The sequence below is a fragment of the Canis lupus genome, chromosome 7, assembly GCF_003254725.2.
Source record: "Canis lupus dingo isolate Sandy chromosome 7, ASM325472v2, whole genome shotgun sequence".
NCBI lineage: Eukaryota > Metazoa > Chordata > Mammalia > Carnivora > Canidae > Canis > Canis lupus.
This window is the reverse complement of record NC_064249.1, coordinates 13,236,777-13,253,715: the sequence shown is the minus strand read 5'-3', so window position 1 is coordinate 13,253,715 and position 16,939 is coordinate 13,236,777. Positions and strand designations below refer to the sequence as shown.

The following is a 16,939-nucleotide window of genomic DNA, read 5'->3' as shown; positions in this document are numbered from 1 at the left end:
AACCTGATGGTAAAAAAAAAAAAAAAAAAAAGGAAAGGAACATGTGGTGTAAGGTAGTAATAATAGATCTGTCTTACATTCGGTTTGTTTTTAACACTGGATAATTTATTTAGAATTAGAAGGAAATTCAGGGAAAGGTAAAACGAAAGACAGGAAGCCAGCAGAGTATGTCTGACAATAATAATGGGACTGAGATGAACTACAGAGTATACCTACCTAAAGGTATTCAAGTTCAAAAAATTTTTTAAGTTTATTTATGCTTGAAATTTGAAAGGTATTTACAACCTTAAATAAATCATATGAAACTTATTGGGAGGCACTGTGTAGAGTGATTAAAAGCACAGGTTTCTGGAATCAGACTGCTTAAGTTCAAATCCCTCTCCACCACTAATGTTTGGACATTTGAGAAAGTTAAATTCTAGGCCTCAATTGTCTTTTCTGTAAAATGGGAATGACTGGAGCACCTAACTCAAGAAATTACAAGAATTAAATAAGATACAAATGCAAAGTACTTCGATCAGTGCCTGGAAACTACAAGTACTCAATAAATGTTAGCTAACTTTATCAGTATTCCTATTCTTTCGAAGGAGGAAGAATGGGGTGAAAGGACCATGTGTATTAACCCATAATTGGGAAGTGATTTTTTATTTGTGTGTTCTCAAAGAAGGGTTTCAAAATCTTTCTCTTTCTAAAATGGTTAAAGTATTTAAAACCATATCATCTCAAAACCACCTCAAATTCCATGCATAATTTACTTTTACTTCATTGCAAACAATATATTACAGCAAGAAAAAGATTTTCTTAAGAAAACTTAAAAGTATGGGGTGCTTTGGTGGCTCAGTCAGTTGAGTGTCTGTCTTCAGCTCAGGTCGTGATCCCAGGAGCCCCACATTGGGCTCCCTGCTCAGTGGTCAGCCTGCTTCTCCCGCTCCCTCTGCCTACTGGTCTGCCTACTTGTGTTCTCTTCCACTCTCTCTCAAAGGAAAAGGAAAAGGAAAAGGAAAAGGAAAAGGAAAAGGAAAAGGAAAAGGAAAAGGAAAGGAAAAGGAAAGGAAAGGAAAGGAAAGGAAAGGGAAAGGAAAAGGAAAGGAAAACGAAAGGGAAAGGAAAGGGAAAGGAAAAAGAAAGGAAAAGGAAAAGGAAAGGAAAAGGAAAGGAAAGGACAGAACTTAAGGTAAAAAAGTCCCCAATCAGCAATCTAGCCCTTGTTCATACGTTCACACGCATATCCAAATATCAAAGTTACAATAATAAACTGGAATGAGTCACATGAAGAAATTCGGATTAGTAATACAGATATACCTTTTGAAAATTATTCACCACAAATACTTTAAAATATTAATTTCACTGTGATTTTCAACCAATAAAGTTTTATTGTGTGTTTAGTTCAGAGAAAGTAACAGTGCTTCCAACTGTAGGATCTCTGCAAGGACTTACATTTACACTGGATATAAAAAGACAGGTAAAAGGGTATGCAATAAGTATAGATGTACACCATGCTTAAATATCCACCAGAAGATATTAACCAATTTCTAAATAAACTTCTTGCTCAGTGAAGTAAGTCAGTCGGAGAAGGACAAACATTATATGTTCTCATTCATTTGGGGAATATAAATAATAGTGAAAGGGAATATAAGGGAAGGGAGAAGAAATGTGTGGGAAATATCAGAAAGGGAGACAGAACGTAAAGACTGCTAACTCTGGGAAACGAACTAGGGGTGGTAGAAGGGGAGGAGGGTGGGGGGTGGGAGTGAATGGGTGACGGGCACTGGGGGTTATTCTGTATGTTGGTAAATTGAACACCAATAAAAAATAAATAAAAAAAAATAAACTTCTTGCTCATGTACAAGGTCAACAAAATTCATTAAGCATGAACCACTATAGTAAATTTCACGGGAAAAGAGAACCTTTTTTTTTGGGGGGGGGGAAGAGAACCTTAATCATCTTTCATTCTCCCCTTCTTACCTTGCAAGAGGCTGTGGAGGCTCTGACAGAGACATGTCACTACTGGAAGATGCACTTAGGGGACGTTCCTGTACTTTGTTTTCTTTGTCAGATTCTCCAGAAGGCTGATACCCGGGTTTAGTCTAAGAGAAAAGGATATCAAAATTACGTGACTCCAATCACAAACATATACTCAGGGAGTACATAAGACAAATATTAAGTGAAATGTGGGGGCTTTTTCTCTTAAATAAAATCAGTTCATATTTAGTTTGTCTTACGCAGCCACTACAATTAACAGCAAAATTACATCTGATATTCAGGAAAGGCACCTAATACTAACTGCATAATCTAAAGGAAATAATACTCTTCTAAACCTCAGTTTTTTCACCTAGAAATACTAGTAGCATTTACCTTCTCAGGGCCATGAGGACTTTTTTTTTTTTTTTTTTTTTTTAATTTATGAGAGAGAGAGAGAGAGAGGCAGAGACCCAGGCAGAGGGAGAAGCAGGCTCCACCCAGGGAGCCCAATGCGGGACTCAATCCCAGGTGTCCAGGATCATGCCCTGGACTGAGGGCAGCGCTAAACCGCTGAGCCACCCGGGCTGCCCCAGGCCATGTGGATTTATTGAAAATTTAAAGCCTTTAAAACAGTCTGTGGTACACTCAATGTTATTTTTAAAAACAGCAGCAATACTCAAAAAATTACCAATAACATTAGGATCTCTAATTTCAGCACAGATCACAAAACTAGGCTTTTATTAACAATCTTTTTGCTTAGTAATACAGTGAAAACTAGGCAAGGATATAACAATAGCAATGATGAGAGGAACAGAGATCAGTAACAGTCATTCTGGGAAATGCTGAGCACTTGTTTTCAATTATGTTTATCAAAGTATTCTCCACATACAATAAATTTCATGAAAAGGTCAACATTATTACAAATATTGTCTGAACATCAGGAATGAGGGTAATGAAATGGCAAATAAGCCTTTTCTAATCACAAATGACTTCCCTCTGCATCTCTGACACTACTGTTACCTGTGTTTCCTGGGTAGCTTGGTGATGTGGCGGCTCTTCGAGCAAGGTCTTTTCTAGGAGCAGTTTGGAGTAAGTGTCTTGCAGTCGCCTAGTTACTGATGGCTCAGAGGGAGGCACATTTTTTACTTTAGTAAAGGCTTCTTTCTGTTTCCGATAGAGCTCCTGTAATCGTTTGTTCTTCTGCTCAGTGGCCTCCTTTTGAGCCTTTTTCTCTTCATTTTGCTTCCTCTTCCTTTCCTCCTGCTGTCTAACGATGTACTGCCGTACCTCATCTGTGTCATAGTGGCGCTTTTTGGAAATAACAGGTGGATCTTCATTAGCTGTTATTTTGTCAGGTTTTCTTTTTACTGGGCTATGACTCCTAGCAGCTTGCCCTGGTGCTGATGACTTCTGATTCTGTAACTCTCCTGTCTCTTGCCTTGCAGCCTGAACTGCAGAATCCAACTGTAGGTCATCAAGAATTCCACGAATTTCAAGAGGTAAAAAGTCCTTATTTAAGGCAGTATTTTCCTCCTGTTTATTGTCTGGAAGAGATGGAGCTAATTTCTTTGTGTTATTTTCAGACCGAGCTCTACTTCTTGAACGTTCTGAGTTTCGTGGAAGATGTCTATGTAAAACATCCAATCTAGGATCAGATTCTGCTCTTCCAATATGACAGCCTGCAAAGTATGAACTATTAGTGATATATTAAAATCCTATATTCATTCCTAAGATTTATTGCAGTGAGGAGAAAATTAGAGAATTTCACTTTATTTTAAACTCAAATTCAAATATCCTATGAAGTTGTTTAAAGAATATTTTTTTTTAATATTTTTTTTCAATTTTTATTTATTTATGATAGTCATAGAGAGAGAGAGAGAGAGGCAGAGACATAGGCCGAGGGAGAAGCAGGCTCCATGCACCGGGAGCCCGACGTGGGATTCGATCCCGGGTCTCCAGGATCGCACCCTGGGCCAAAGGCAGGCGCCAAACCGCTGCGCCACCCAGGGATCCCGTTTAAAGAATATTATAGAAGAAAAGAAAAATACTTTTTTTATAGAAGAGAACAATTTTAATCTTTATAAAAACTATACTTACTTGGTATTTTAAAAATGCACTTTTAATATTTCTGAAATACAGATCTTATTGTTGACATGAATATTTAACTATTAATATTAATAGAGAAATACTATTTCTTTCCCATGTGCATATTTAATGTTACCATCTCTCTCCATTCCCAAGCCCTAAAACAGGTGTTTAAAAATCAACAATGTTGGGGAGCCTGGGTGGCTCAGCAGTTTAGCGCCACCTTCAGCCCAGGGTATGATCCTAGAGACCTGGGATCGAGTCCCACATCGGGCTCCCTGCATGGAGCCTGCTTCTCCCATCTGCCTATATGTCTCTGCCTCTCTGTGTGTCTCTCATGAATAAATAAAATCTTTAAAGAAAATAAATAAATAAAAATAAAAATAAAAATAAAAATCAACAATGTTAAAGGGCCACAACTCTCCAACAAATAACGAAAAAAAAATCAAACATATATATGAAACTTGTTTTATAATCTAAGTGTTTGTTGATATGGTTAATTTTAAACTAAGAATGTATGTGAGTTTATTTACAAGCTAGAGGAGAGTGAAGAGGAGTAAATGCAAAGTATATATATATATATTGACTTCTACGTACCAAATTATAGTTGTCATTGCATTTCTTACTAAATCCATTCTAGAAGTTCAAATTAGTCAAAGCAAATTTTGTTACTGAAAAGGAAAGCTGACCTATAGGTACTTATATTTCATTTCCCAAAATTAGTGTTCATGAAAAAAATAATTATTTCAAAGAGCATTTAAGAGATTTCAAAAAGAGAAAAGCAATGGACTTGAGGGTCAAACCAAAGAGTTATAGAACCTAGATCAAATTTTGCCACTCACTTATTGTATATACCCTTGAAGAAAATCACTTCTCTCTTGGGGCCTGTGTCCTAATCTGTCAAATAAACCCAATATTGTGAATGTGTGCCTGTGTTTTTGTATACGGGGATAAGACAGATTGGACTTAATTCCCTTAAGTCTAATAAAATCTAATTAAATGATGCTTTTCTAGTCACATGGCAGCTAAATGTAATTAATGTAACAAATAGAATTCTTAATAAAAGTCACCATAACATCTATATGTGGAAATTATCCACAGAACAGAGAAGCCCAATAGAAAATTTCTTAAGAGCTACATTCACAATTATAAACCAAATTCTTTTTTTTTTTTTTTTTTTTTTAAGATTTATTTGTTCATGAGAGACCAGAGAGAGACAGGGAGAGACACAGGCAGAGGGAGCAGCAGGCTCCCCATGGGGAGCCTAATACAGGACTTGATCCTGGGACCCCGGGATCATGACCTGAGCCAAAAGCAGACACTCAACCAATGAGCCACCCAGGTGCCCCATAAACCAAATTCTTAAAGCATTCTCAAAAGAGTACTTTCACCTCTTCTAAGTACTTACACAAGCAAATTTTAATTGCTCTTCTCAACAATTTTAATTATTGAAAAACAATTTAATAATTTAATTACTCACCAGATTTAGTAGTTCTTTCTCTTCCACTTCTGTCACTTGACACTGTTCTTCGCTCTTTTTGCTCCATTCTGGGTGCAGGCCCCAGAATCTTCTTTACTAATTTTTGTCCATCTCGCCAAGAGGATGTACTTATCAGGCGACTACTACCTAAAAGAAAACAAACAAACAAACAAACAAACAAAAAAATATATATATACTGGGTTGAATTTAAAGCTTCATGTTTATCTCTAACAAGTATATCTAGACAACCATACAGATTTTCTAACTAATCTTATGCTTATCTTATGCCAAAGTCAAAAGGTTTACAATCTGATTTTTAACATAATGTCCCCAAATATCAGTTTGTTTAAATCTTGATTTATCCATACATTTCACTCAAATAAGTATAAAATGCTTTGAAAGTTAAGTACCAAATATTGACAATTCCCAAAATCTCAAGAAGTAGAGCACCAAATCCAAAAGTGTGGGCACAGAACAAAAATATGTCTTAACTACAATAAATGTTTGGTTTACCAACAGTACCTAGCACATAGTAAAATATATGTTTGTTGAATGAACAAATGACTTAATTTAAGCATAGGAAAAAAATCTGAAGAAACATATCACAGTTAACAGTGACTACCTTTGAAGGGGATGGTATCATAGGGAATTTCACGTTGTATTTTTTTTTTTTTTTTTTTTTTAATGATAGTCACAGAGAGAGAGAGAGAGGCAGAGACACAGGCAGAGGGAGAAGCAGGCTCCATGCACCGGGAGCCCAACATGGGATTCGATCCCAGGTCTCCAGGATCGCGCCCTGGGCCAAAGGCAGGCGCCAAACCGCTGCGCCACCCAGGGATCCCTCACGTTATATTTTGTAGATACATTATTACATATTATCTTTTTAAGCATAAAACAATGATACTCAAAAAGCAAATATCATTTTAAATTGCCCTCATTATAAAAGTTCATAAAAATAAAAGTATGGTCCATGACTAAGAGAAAAACTTTTCATTTACTACTTTCAGATTGTAAATAAATTAAAATCAGACCATCATACTCCAACACAGGTGCAGTACTGCATATCTTTTTTTTTAATTATAATTTACATAAGAAATATGAGAAACATTCTTGCGGTAAGAGAAAAAGATAAAATTTTATGAATACAATGATAACAATCATTTATTATGATTTTAAAACTGCTGTAAGGAAATAAAATACTGGTACTTTAAATGATGGTGGTTTTCTTCTATTTTTAAGCTATGATGCTATTTTAATAAATTTATAATACAAGACAGCCTATTTAGAGTTGCTTTTTTTTTTAAGATTTATTTATTTGACAGAGAGAGAGAATATAAGCAAGGGGAGTGGCAGGCAGGGGGAGAGAGAGAAGCAGACTCCCTGCTGAGCAGGGAGCCCAAAGTGGGGCTCGATCCCAGGACCCTGAGATCATGACCAGAGCTGAAGGCAGATGCTCTACCAACTGAACCACCCAGGCGCCCCTAAGCTTTTTTAAAAAGGTTTCAATTTAAAAGTTTAAGCAAGGGGATCCCTAGGTAGCTCAACGGTTGAGCGCCTGTCTTCTGCCCAAGGCGTGATCCTGGAGACCCGGGATTGAGTCCCACATCGGGCTCCCAGCATGGAGCCTGCTTCTCCCTCTGCCTGTGTCTCTGCCTTTCTCTCTCTCTGTGTGTCTCTCATGAATAAATAAAATCTTAAAAAAATAAATAAAAAAGTTAAAAAAAGGTTTAAGTGAAAGTGCAGTTTAATGAAAATATCCAGTATGAAAAACATGAATTATAAATCTGTGTGTGTTTATGTTTTTGCATCTTGTTATTAACCTTAAATGATCCGAAATATTTAAATGGCTTTAAGTTTATTGCTCAATCTATTTATAAGAAACTTTATGTTCTTAAGCAAAATGAGAGAACAGGCTTCTCTTCAATTTCAGCTTAATTTTCCAAATCAAAAGCAAGCAACCATGAACATACTGGATAGTTATTTATAAATGCTGGCTTCTGAATATGCCGTGCAGTTATTTCTAAATTCTGGCTTTCTCAAATAGTCTCAAACAGTCATTGGTAGAAAAAGAGGATTTTCACTATAGATAAACTATTAATACAGCTTTAGCACATTTAATGACTCTGTCTCTGGGTCACCGCACAGTGCATACATAGGAATTAGCCTACCACAAAGCTGAATAAATACAATCCAAGATGGGTATTTGTAAGTTGGTAGTTTTCCCAAAGCTTCATTTCAAACTATGCCCCTAGCAAGAGTATCACATAATGCTACATGAAAAATAACACTTTGTCATATTTTTTTCATGTAAAAATTAGTTTATATTCTGATCATTCATGTTCTTATAAAATTTTATTTTTTTACTCGGTAGCTCAGTCAGTTAAGTATCTGCCTTCAGTTCAGGTCATAATCTCAGGGTCTTGGGACCAAGACCCACACTGGGCTCCTTGCTCAGCCATGAGTCTGCTTCTCCTTCTCTCTCTCTGCCCTTCCCCCCATCCAGGCTTGTGCTCTTTCTCCTCTTCTCTCAAATAAAGAAATAAAATCTTTTTTAAAAAGTTGTTTTTTATTTTTATACAGCCAGGTCATTCTGACATCTAGAATTAATGAGTGTCACAAAATACGTTATTTGACATTCTATTGATTAGCCTATGACCAGAAAAGCAAGCGCTTGGTTAAAATCCCATGTCCTATCACTCCTGCTCCATATTCCCATAAGACCTTGTAAAGTCCCTATGATACATTCTTCACATTTTATTGTAACTATGTATCTACTATTTTCCTGACAAGATTATAAGACCCCAGAGGGCAGGGGCCATGTGTATCCTGCTTACTGTATTGCCCAATTTGGAATAGCACAGTGCCTCACATACAGCAAGTGCTCACAAGCATCTGCATAGTGAATGAATGTAAGAGTGATTGGTTCTGAATGTCTCCAAACTGAGTGACAAATTCCCAACTTCCTCTACTCTCTAGCCCAAATTACCAAGTAACATGAATAGGACAGCTAAATAGCTATTTTCAGGACAGCCAGAAATAATTACTATTAATGGAATCATACCTAACATTTGAGTGCTTACTATGTGTCAAATACTGAATGCTTTTAGGTTTTAACTATTTTAGTTTTCACAAGAACCCTGTGAGAGAAGTACTACTGCTTTCCCATTTTACATATGGGGAAACCAAGGGACACTAAAATTAACTTACTCACCAAAGGAACAAAGCTAGACATGACAAAACTAGGTTATAAATCCAAGCAACTTGACTTGAGCCTGAAGTGTTAACTGGCACGGGCTGCCAGGCTTTCTCCTGCAACATTTATTCTCTTATGAGAATAAGTGAAGGGACTTAGTGACAATTATAAGCAGTCATTTTATATATAAAAGTTCAATACATAATATACAGATTACCTTTAATCTGATTTTTAAAAATATTTTATTTATAAATAAATTTATTTATGCAGAACTCTATATGTATTTTCAAATTTACACTTTAGATCTGTAATTGAGGTTGATTTTCAAATTCATGTGTATAGCTAGCATATTCCCCCAGATTGGAACTTAAAAAGGCAGACGCTCAACTACTGAACCACCTAGGTGCCCCTAATCTGATTAATTTCCATTAAAAATAATGATATAAAAATGGGAGAGAATGTGTTCAGTATTATGGTGAACATAAGATTTCGTGGGTATATACAGATGTGAAAACTTATCATACTAACATTCTAAATATATATTATACAACTTATTCTAATGTTAATTATACCTCAATAAAACACATATGCAAAATAATGATATGTAAAAATGTACTGACTTTTTCTATGTGCCATTTGGTTAACAAACATTTATTTCCATATAGAATGACATTTCAGCATTGTGTAATTTTAGGGTGGACATGACATTGAGAAAACTAACCTGTTTTGCCTTCTGGACTTGACAACTGTGTTACCTTTTGGACTTTTCTTACTGGCTTGACCACTTTCTTCTCTTTACTTTTTTCAGCAGGTTTCTCTTTCATAGAGATATCATCTGGAAAGCAGAAATATTTATAGTAAATATTATAATAATTTCTACCCATTCATCCTCTCCCCAGTATGAAAAAATCAGTATAAAGTATATGATTCGGCAAGGAGGAAAAAACCCTTCACTGAGGCTACTTCTGCGAACCATAAGCTACGAATGTCAACTCCTCATACAGAAAGGTCTAAAGATGATCACTACCCCCCACTGTTAGATTCAAACTCTTTATTTTTTTGTTTGATTGTTGTTGGTTTTTGTTTGTTTGTTTTCAGAAAACTCTTGAGAAATTTACCTCATTTTCACAAACTGGAAGAAGTTACAAAAGTAATGCTTTCCAAGCCAGGGTCATATCATTTATAGAATGTCATAGGTAAGCACTTTCATAGACTCCTATTTCACTTATGTAACTGAAGATATTCATGAACTTCTAGAATAAAACTTTATAAAATACTCAATATTCTCAAATTATGTCAAAGTATTTCACACATAAATTACTAATCACTAATTTTTTAAATTCCAATCTGGGGGAACACGCTAGCTATACATATAAATTTGAAAATCAACCTCAATTACAGATCTAAAGTGCAAATTTGAAAATACATATAGAGTTCTGCATTCTGGGTAAAGTGGAAGTGTGAGTCAAAGGCCATAAAGCAGGAGCATACCTGAGAAACAGCAAGCTGGTCGGTGTGAGTGAAATGAACAAAGAGAAAAGTAGAAAGAACTAGAGTCCAAGACATAACTGAGGGCCAGATAGTGCTGGGTTTTACACGTCATTTTAAGAACTTCAGGTTTTACTTAAGAATGAGATTGAGAGGTTTTTGGAAGTTTGGGGGCAAACAAATGGTATGATCTAAATTGAATTTTAACAAGCTTACTCTAGCAGCTGTGATCAGAACAGATTAATTAAAGGACAGAAGTAGGATACCAGTGAGAAGGCTACTGCAAAAATCACGCAAGAGACACATAGTGGCTTGGAGCCAGGGAGTAGTGGTGACAGAGGTGGAGAAAGTGGTTATACTTTAGAAATATTTTAGACAATATGAAAAATAAGGTCCAAGAAAAATAGGAGAGTCAAGGACAACTCAAGATTTGGGGCCTGAACAAGTAGAAAGATAGGATTAGTTTAAGGGATATACCATGACCCCGTTTAGTTAGCTCCATTTTGGATATATTAAGTTTGAGAAACCCATTACATATCCAAAGGGAGATGTGGAGTTAGCAACTAGATATGAGTTTGAGTTCAGAGAAGTCTGGGTCAGAGACATAAATTTGGGAATCATCAGCAACAGAAAATATGTAAAGCCCTGAGACTACGTGAGCTTACCTAGTGTGTATATAAATAAACAGTAGTAGTAGTAATAGTAGAAGAAGGAGGAGGAGAAAGAGAGAGAGAGGAAGAGAAAAAAAAAGTGGGGTAAAAAAAAAGGATAAATCCAAGTACTGAGACCAGGGTATGACTATGGTTAGGTATCAATCAGGGAGTTCATTAGGAAAAAAAAAAAAAAAACTACCACCACCCACTGAAAAGGACACCTAAACTCAGGAGGAAAATCAAACATTTAAGATATACTAGATGTCAAGTGAGAACTTTCAAAAAAGAAGTGACTGATTATGCCTAATGTTGCAAAGAGATAAAGAAAAAACTGAGAATTAAACCTTGGATTTAGCAATGCAGAAGTCACTAATGACCTTAATATTAGCAGTCCACAGAGATGCTGGGGCAAAAACCAAATAGAAAGGATTCAAAAGTGAAACGGGGGAGAAAAACTGGAGACAGGGAGTATAAGGCAACTTTCTGATTGTGCTGAAAAAAGAGAAACAAGGCAGTAACTGAAGAGAGCAGGGCCAAAAGAGAGGCCCTTTATGACGGCTGAGATAATATCAAGTGATCAAAAAAATATCATGTGATCACTGTGTTAATGGGCATGACCCTGTAGAGAGGGAAAACTACATGAAGCAAAAAAAAGGAAATAAGGACAAAGTAATGCCCTTAAATACACAAGAGTAAATGGAATCTGAAACACAAGTAGATGGGTCAGTCCTAGCTAGAAGAACAGAGTTCAACCATCGTGAGAGAGAAGGCTGTTTTTTTTTTTTTTTTAAGCAGGCTCCACACCCCAAGAAGGCAGTCTTTTTTTTTTTTTTTTTTTTTTTTTTTTTTTTTAAATTTTATTTATTTATGATAGTCACATAGAGAGAGAGAGAGAGGCAGAGACACAGGCAGAGGGAGAAGCAGGCTCCATGCACCGGGAGCCCGATGTGGGATTCGATCCCGGGTCTCCAGGATCGCGCCCTGGGCCAAAGGCAGGCGCCAAACCGCTGCGCCACCCAGGGATCCCCCAAGAAGGCAGTCTTAATAGACCTCTTGAAGAATTCTTTGACATATACCATTATTCTAGTCTGTAAAGATACTGCTGTATTAAAGTATACTGTTATTATCCCTATCTCACAGATGAGAAAACCAAGGAAGAGGGGTTACATAACACTGGTAGTATATATAGGTAGTAAGAGGCAGAGCCAGAATTTGATTCTTTTTACGCTGATTCCAAAATCTTTGCCCTTAACTATTATATTATATACTTCCTTTCCACAGAGGAAAAAAAATTCTGAATATAGTGTTCCAATAATAATAGTAGGAAAACTGGACACTTAATACTGTAAAATTTACTAGTAAAATCTCTACAGGGGCTTAGTAGAAAAATCTCGGGCTTTAGAGTCAGCCAGAGTTGGCTTTGAATCTTGGCTTCGATTCTCAACTACCCTATGCAACCTTGGGAAAATTACTCTGTGAGCCTCCATTTCCACAACTGTAAAAAGAAAAACAAACAAAAAACCCTAGAAGTCTAAGAATGCAGCATCTTGCCCCAAATTGTACCAAGTGTTCAATAACTAATGACGTTCTTTTATAACCTTCCTATTTCCTTCTTCCAATCTTCCAGAAGTCCCTCCTATTTCCAGTCCTGTAAATGTATTCCCTTCCTAGAATGCTTTTTCATTCTGCATCTTACCCTCATGTTAGTATCATCTTATCTGTATCTGCCAAATTACTGACCAGAAAGATCTCAGAGGTCTAGTAGAGGTAAACTTCAATTAGACTCAGCTATGTTTCCTTCAAATCAGACAGGCCTGACTTTAAAGTCCCTCAGATTAAAAATAGCCTAGTTTCTGTCTCATCAGCCATGTATGCTAATTTTAATTCTGGAACAGAGCCTAGAGGCTAAGAAAGCCTTATGACTGAAACCACAATTACTTTTGTATACCATGCAGTTAAAAAAGAGAAATATCTTTAGTTTGGTGACAATTTTATGTTTAAAAACTGACGTTAGATAGCATACATGATAAAATACACAAAATCTAAGAAAGTTTTACTCTCACCTGCAAAGTGAAGTGCTAAGTCTCGATACAGTTCTCTACTCATGCTTTGAAATTCAGCTTCCTGCCACACTTTCCCATCAGGTGTTCGAATCTTGGTCTCTGAAGGATTGAAGCCTAATTTACACCAACAATACAAAACTTTATCAAAGCTGCTTTATAAATTGTTATACTTTTTTAAGTGAGATATAATTAACATACTATAAAATTCACTTTTATTAAAGTACACAGTTCAATGGTTTTTAGTATATTCACAAAGTTAGGGACCTACCTCCACTATCTAATTTCCTGTACCCATTAATAGCCACTCCTCTATCACTCCCTCTATTCCCTGGCAACCACTAATCTACCTGCCATCTTCACGGATTTGCCTATTCTGGACATGTCACAAATAGAATCACACAATATATGGCCTTTTGTGTCTGCCTTCTTTCACTTAACATAATGTTTTCATTGACTGTATCACACGTATCAAAGCTTTATTCCTTTTTATATTGAATAATATTCCATTGTAATAACATACCAACATTGTTTATCCACTCATCAGCTGATGACACTTGTGATGCTTCTACTTTTAGGCTAGTATTAACACTGCTATGAACCCTCACATACAAGTTATCCAGTAGACATATGTTTTCAATTCTCCTGGGTATTATGCCTAGGAGTGGAATTGCTAAGTCATCTTGTAACTCCATGTTTAACTTTTTGAGAACTGCCAAACTATTTTCTAGAGGAGCTGCACCATTTGACATTCTCATCAGCAACGTATGAGGGTTCCAATTTCTCCACTTCCTCATCAACACTTGTTATTGTCTCTTGTTTTTGTAAGAACCAACACTTGTTATTGTCTCTTGTTTTTGTAAGAACCAGTGGTTGTGAATGGTATCTCACTATGGTTTTAATCTGTGTTTCTCTGATAACAAATGGTGTTTAGCAGCTTTATAAAAGCTTTTAAAAGAAGGATGCATAATTAGCAACCACATAATGTGTTGACAAATACTGTTTGGAAAAAGTAAGCTTCAGTGAGATAAAGTAATATACATTTGTTTAAAAAGACTAGAAAGGGAGAAGCAAGCACTAAACTAAATGATAAGAGAATGTCAATCATAAATTATGGATTTCAGAGACAGAACTATTCTTCTCAGGACTAAGAAAGAAACAACACTAATTCTTCTATCTTTGAAGACAGACATTAATTGCCACCATCTGTCTGATTTTGCCTATGGCTGAACAAACGGACAAGTTGCTATCTACACAAACAAAATGCACCCAAAGTGTGGAAAACAGGTCTTTAAAACATAGTTGTTCAATTTCTCAACAAACATTATATACATGTGCTATTTCCTAGGGATTAGTATTCTTACTTTGAATTTATCTGTGCTCTTTAAGAAATACACTGAACTTGGAATGTTATTTTACAAAATAATAAAATAATGAATATGGATGATAACCATAGTAGTATAAAGATTTATATCTTCAGATAGGCTCAACTTACCAAAGAATTGGTAGCCAATAAATATTTGTAAAATTAAATCGAGAACACTAGAGTCAAAAATTGGTAAAAGCACTTAGAAGTGTTAAATATACTAAAATGATCACATATCTAATAGAAATTAATCTATTCAGCTCTTCAGTACAATAGCATAAACTTAATTTCACCAGATATTTGTGACAAGGGACATGTGATCATGCCTATTCAAGTAAAAAATTTATAAATGTAGTGTCATCTGTTGCAAGTTATAGTATGTAATAAGAAAGTATGGTAATCCCATGACAATCTCTCTCTCTTTCAACTTTTCATCACAATCACCTCCAATTCATGTCTCTACATTCAACTCTTATTATTTTTTCTCCTCTTGAGGAAACATTTATCTCTATAGAAGCCTTTTTTTCTTGTTGCATCTTTACTTATAAGTTAACTTTAAGAAGCTTTCAATATCTACAATAGTTTCCAATAGTTTCTTTTTCTGTCCCCCAATTTTACAGTAGCTCCCCCTTTACACTTTGCACAGTTTCTGTTACCCACTGCCAACCATGGTGAAGGATCAGATGATCCTCACATCATCAAGAGTAGTAGCCTAATGCTACACCACAGTGCCCACATCAGTCACTTCATCTCCTCACACCGCAAGCCATCATTTCACAGCATCACAAGAAGGATGAGGACAGTACGTAACTTTTATTACAGTGTATTGTTATAATTGCTCTATTTTATTATTAGCTATTGTTGTTAACATATTACTGTATTTCATTCATAAATTAAACTTTATTATAGGCACATATGTATAGGGAAAAATAGTATTTATAGGGTTCAGTACTGTCCAGTTTCAGGCATCTACTATGGGGGTCTTCAAATGTATCCCCAAGGATAGGGGGAACTACTGTATTTTCATTCTTTGTCCCTCTTTTTTTCTTATTAATTCAACTTACCAAATAGAATTTAAAAATTACTGCATTTATGCTCAAGACACTGTACTAGGCTCTGAAATAAAATAAGGATGACCAATATAAGATCTTAAACTTCAAGGCATTTATACCAGGAAGAAAGATGTATGCAAACAACTGTGTGAGACAAAAATCACACACACACTGTTTGTGTTTACTTCTTCAGATTTTGAAGTAGAATCATAGAACATTTCCCACATCTTTAAAGAAAAAAAAACATAAACGAAAAACCAAGGTTTGGATGAGCTTAGTATACTAACAACTGTATAAAAAGAGAAAATAAACACACACACACTCTGTGTATGTAAAAATTATTTCTGGAAAGATATACAAATTGTTAACACAAGTAATCAGAAAAGGAACCAAGTAGTTGGAACACAGGAGCTTTTCAAGGTACACCCTTTTCATCTTTTGAATTGTGAACCAAGTGAATTATTATGTATTTGAACAAATGAAATTAAAATGTCACTTTAAAATATAGTATATTAAAAAATATATATATAGCATATTAAGATCCTTTTGATTTACACTGCCAAAAAGTTGACAAAAAAGTTTTTCACTACTGGGAAAAATAAATCCATTGTTCAGGACATTGGAAACCATATTATGATTTCTCAAATGCATGCTATGTTTCATAAAATAGTCCCCAAGCATTCAAATTTAAAATATTTTAATACAAAAACTAACAGGTTAAAGTCAAAGGCATATGGGAAATCCAGTCACCAGCTCAAAGGAAGTTAAGATTTGAAGATTTTTATTCAGTTCTTTAGAGCTGTGTTTTGTTTTTCTATTTTTAATTTTTAGATTTTTATAAATTATTAAATAAAATATGGATCTAAGTTGGCCATCTTAACTTTCCCTTATTGGAATAACTTTCAGAACTTTGATTTCTCGAATAAATTTCTAGACAACCTTAAACTTACAATCTTCATTTAATGGATCTGACATTAATATAGCAAATAACAACAACCTTAAACGTACAATCTTCATTTAATGGATCTGACATTAGTATAGCAAAAGTTCTGGATAATCACTATCTCAAAACCAACAAGAACATTCTGACCCCACCATTTGCTATTTGTTCTGTTAAAAGCATGGATAACTACATGGTACACAAATGACTAGAAGGATATGAAATAATTTAATTAATATTACATTAGACCAATCCTGGATAATAGAGCAAGTTTTCAGTATTCTCAAGGGAAATGCTCATAATTTTATCACAAATTAGCAAGGATAAAATTGTTGCTAATATCCATCCAATAATTGTCATAAATTACCCATCTTTTATTTAATTGACAATGAATATCACTATTAACACATAATAACACAAAACTGAAAATTGCTCTAACTCTACATCTAAAATTTATTCTGGAGAAAAAGATTAAAACACCTTAGGACTACAAAGAACTGCAAAGCTGGTCAGAGAAAAGTTAGTACTTGGTAGAAAATTACAAAACAAAATTAACTATGCCAAAACTGTCCTAGTTTTTTAACAACTTAAAATTCACAGAAAAAAAAAAGAATCTTTACAATATTTTGATCTTTAGACACTTATCTAGAAAAGTTGAAT

The 16,939-nt window shown here is 35.1% G+C and overlaps 1 protein-coding gene across 6 annotated transcripts in view; it reads right to left on the bottom strand.

The window, feature by feature from the left end:
• The window catches only part of CEP350 (centrosomal protein 350), a 153,819-nt gene that overhangs the window by 98,374 nt on the left and 38,506 nt on the right, over positions 1 to 16,939 (bottom strand). For 4 of the 6 annotated variants that reach the window (XM_025429941.3, XM_025429944.3, XM_049112109.1 and 1 more), the window contains exons 7-11: positions 12,925 to 13,038; positions 9,442 to 9,555; positions 5,528 to 5,674; positions 2,983 to 3,641; positions 1,966 to 2,087 (exon numbers count right to left, since the gene is read on the bottom strand). In XM_025429941.3, the coding sequence (XP_025285726.1) occupies positions 1,966 to 2,087; positions 2,983 to 3,641; positions 5,528 to 5,674; positions 9,442 to 9,555; positions 12,925 to 13,038 (1,156 nt within the window). The remainder of the gene's footprint in view (positions 1 to 1,965; positions 2,088 to 2,982; positions 3,642 to 5,527; positions 5,675 to 9,441; positions 9,556 to 12,924; positions 13,039 to 16,939) is intronic. The other 2 variants (XM_025429943.3, XM_049112110.1) reach the window with 1 other exon arrangement.